Source organism: Lycium ferocissimum, chromosome 9 (assembly GCF_029784015.1).
Source record: "Lycium ferocissimum isolate CSIRO_LF1 chromosome 9, AGI_CSIRO_Lferr_CH_V1, whole genome shotgun sequence".
In the NCBI taxonomy this organism is placed as follows: domain Eukaryota; kingdom Viridiplantae; phylum Streptophyta; class Magnoliopsida; order Solanales; family Solanaceae; genus Lycium; species Lycium ferocissimum.
Window position 1 is genome coordinate 19381337 of NC_081350.1, and position 3798 is coordinate 19385134.

The window sequence follows — 3798 nt, forward strand, 5'->3', positions numbered from 1 at the left end:
AATTATCCCTTCTTTATCCTGCTAACCAAATGAAATTTTAGCTCGTGTGTAATGCGTGCAAGCAATGTGGTATTGAAAGAAGTTAAAAGGCGTAGCTTTCATATTTTTGTTGGTTTGAAGTTGGAACACACGTAAACAGTAGGGAAACAAGCGTTACAAGCTGACACGCTAAAAAAAACTTGGGGTAATTACAGAAATCTGCTCAACATTTTATCTAACTACAAAGACCTCCCCCAGAGTTTTAGAAAGCTAATTTCAGGACCATAACTGCACAAATTTGGAGGTAACCTAATATTTCACTCGTGCTATTCTCTGCTTAGATACATTGTCTTTCCCTTTTTTCCCTTTCCTTTCTCATCTCTCTAATATTTGTCATTCTTTGTTCTACTTTTTTTTTCATGGTTTAAAGTTATACAATTTAATCATGACTGTTATGAATTAATCATGACTGTTATGAAATGATGTCTTTTATGCATTATAATTTTTTCTTTACTTTCACTAATTTTCTTTTGACATTAGTAATAAATATTCAAAAGGAAAAACATTCTAAGAACCTTCGTGTTGATAAACCTTCTAATTAAATGTTATTCTTCTCGAGAGATCAAGCCGAATCTCATGGATGAACTTTTTCTTTTCTTCATTTTTTAAATTACATCCGGGGGTTTAAGTGCTACTGATGAAGTCTGAGCTCTTCACCTTAATTGTAGAAGGCCCGGGACCTCACCAAATTAGCTACTCGGCCCTCAATTACGCCCCGTGGGCGAACTTGTTCTATCACTTGGTATTGAGAGAGAAAGAGTGTGTGTGTTTAATTATAAGTTTTGAAACTTCAAATAGAATTTGTTTAATTAGACTAACCTCAAGGGAGGTTTACGGGAATACAAAAAAATATAGAATCTTCCTAGAAAGAGTCTAATTGATTGGTAGAATTAGCCAATTAAGGGTCCTGCCCACGTGTCCACAAGAAAGGAAATTAGGCCACTTGTGACTTGTGAGTAGCTTTCAGGTACCGTAAACTGACCAACAACTCCATCAAACCTCATTCAACAAAAAAGAAAGTACAAATTATAAATATCTAACGAAGCAAGTACTACTATTACCAAAGCTAAAGGGAAAAGAAAACTATAGTACCTTGAAGTATTAGTACTACTCTTTGCTTTCTCTTCTTCATTTGTAAAGAGAAAACGAAAGTATCAAAGATGGCTGTTTCGACAAAGTTGTGCCTCAATCTCTCCCCTCAACCTCCTCCTACTTCTAATAACTCAATTCCTCCACCTTCAAAGGCTACTCAAGTTTCTTGGTGAGTCTATTTTTACATAATCATATCTTGCTGTGCAAATTTGGAATTTTGTCAAAAGGAAATTGCCTCTATGACAAATAGCACGTTTTCTATTTCATTTTATACGTCAGTCTTTTCTTTTTAATATGTTTTAAAAAAAAGATATGTACCTTTTTTTATTTAGAAACTCTTCAACTTTAAACTTCTTATTTTATATACATCTAATGACTTTCTTTTTTGGTCATGGAAAGCAATTCTTTTTTTTTTTTTTTTTTAGTTTCATATCTACTCAATCACATTCATATAAATGAGACAGAAGGAATATATACTTACTAATTGTACCGATTGCATTAATTTTTGTACTTTAGTATGTTACTTTTAGTGCTCTAAAGTTATATATAAAAAAAAAAAACGAATCATTATTGCCCCATTTGACCAATAGGTGAGACAGTCAACATCTAACTTTTCATTCGTATGCCTTCATCCCAAAAAGATCTTCTTACGATCTGACACAAACTCCCTTAATTCTTCACATCTATATTTTATTTTTCAATTTCATATTAGTAATAATCTATACCCTTTTCCCTTGCTATTTATTTAAACTATCATTTGTCCATTTTTCCTGCAGGCAAAGAAAAGAAAAATCATGGAAAAGCCAATGTGTATTAGGGATGGCATGTGTCGTAATTGGATTAGAATCTGACAGCTTAATATTTGGTAATGAAGAGATTAGTGCTATCGCTGGAGACATGCAATTACATGTTGCAGGAAAATCAATACAAAAATGGAGTGAGAAAAGATCGTGTCCTCCATGGAATGGAAACTCATTAGAAACCATCGTGCCGGAGAACTTGCCAAGGCCGGTGACACGTCGGAGATGGGAAACTGTTGATTATAATACTACTCAATCTGCACCAGAAGTAAAGTTGGTGACAAAAAATAGTAAAGGTTGCTTCACTATGTGAACATACTAGTGACAAAGTTTATTGTACATGTAGTCAGGGAATAGTTGGGTATAGGTAAAGGGTTGAATTGGACTCCTTCATTAATGTTATTTTTATTTTTTATTATGGATAAATAGTTGTATTCTCTTAACATAAAGAAAAAAAATTGGTGTAATAGTAAAGGAGATTGAGAAAATTGTTATAGGTCATAGTATTTCATTATTTTTTGTGAATCCTTCGTATTAACTTCTCGGCTACACCACTGCCTGTACTAACTAATTACTGTTTTATATATAAGATTTCATATATAAGAAGGCTAATAAAAAAACATTGTGAGCTTAATTTGTTTTGGTTTCTGATTGATCAATGTATACCAGCATGAAGGCTGAGTAGTACATGATTGGCACTTTGGCAGTTTATTTGCAGTACATACAGTACAAGAATGTACTTATAAGATGAAAATCAGAAAAAGACAATTTTTGTAATTCGGAGACCCACTTTACACACGGTTGCTCATCAGACTATAACCAAAAGCAAAAGGCCCGAACCAATTGATTTATAAGTTCTCCTGGCCCAAACATATTTTGACCTCTAATACACTCACATTTTTAATGGGCAATTCGCAGGAGTACCCTTATTTTGGGTGGTCTTTAATTTTTGCTCTTCGCTAAAATTTTCTTAATTTGGGGTTTGAATTTTCACTACCAAAAATTTTAAAAAAATTCGCAAGACAGAGTTTTGCAAGGCAGAATTTGCATGGATAGATTTGCAAAATTCTGCCTTGCGATTTTTTTTTATACTGAGCTGGAGTTCGAACCCACAACTTTGGAGTATTAGGTGAAGGGCAAAATTTAAAGACCACCTATTTGAAGGGCAAAAATTAAAGACCGACCCAAATGAAGGGTAATCCGCGGAAAGAAAAAGATTTATAATCGGGTAAATAACAAAGATTCTTGATAGGATGGTTTTGACCACTGGAGTATGATATTTAAGAAACTTCTTTTCGGTAATTAAAGAATTTTATTTACCAAAAGGAAATATGTACAATGTTAATCAAAACTGCATAGCTGGAAAGAAAGCCCAGCTTGCAAAACATATATTAGCATCAGCTAACAACTACAAAAGTGGATAAAAATCAAGATCTTTTAAGGGAATATTTAAGAACTTAAAAATGAATATAAGAAGTAATTGTGAAAGTTAATTGTTCAAATGTGTTAGGTGGTGTTTATATAGGTTATATCGTGTAAAATTTTCTGTAAAATTATTCGGATTTCCAACAGATAAAGTTCTGACACAATTTTCAAAAGCCGAAGATCTGCTGAAATGCCAATAAATATTTTTGACAAATATTTTTGACCATCAACCGTCTGTAATAACAAATACGTCCTTCATCCTAATTTATGTGTCACTCTTTTCATTTTAGTCAGTTACAAAAAGGACATTTTTCCATATTTAATAAAAACTTAATTTCAAACATTACATTTTACCCTTCATAAAATGATTTATAGACACAGTTTTTTACAGCTTATTTTAGAGCACAAATTTTCAAAGATTTTTTTTCTTTCTTAAATTCGT

The 3798-nt window shown here is 32.4% G+C and overlaps 1 protein-coding gene across 1 annotated transcript; it reads left to right on the top strand.

Annotated features, from left to right (window-relative positions):
• Positions 1-1085: 1085 nt before the first annotated feature.
• LOC132029796 (protein CHLOROPLAST VESICULATION) lies at positions 1086-2565 on the top strand. Its single transcript, XM_059419154.1, has 2 exons — positions 1086-1300; positions 1908-2565. The coding sequence occupies exons 1-2, from the start codon at positions 1200-1202 to the stop codon at positions 2242-2244; spliced, it is 438 nt and encodes a 145-aa protein (XP_059275137.1). The 5' UTR covers positions 1086-1199; the 3' UTR covers positions 2245-2565.
• The last annotated feature ends 1233 nt before the right edge of the window (positions 2566-3798 follow it).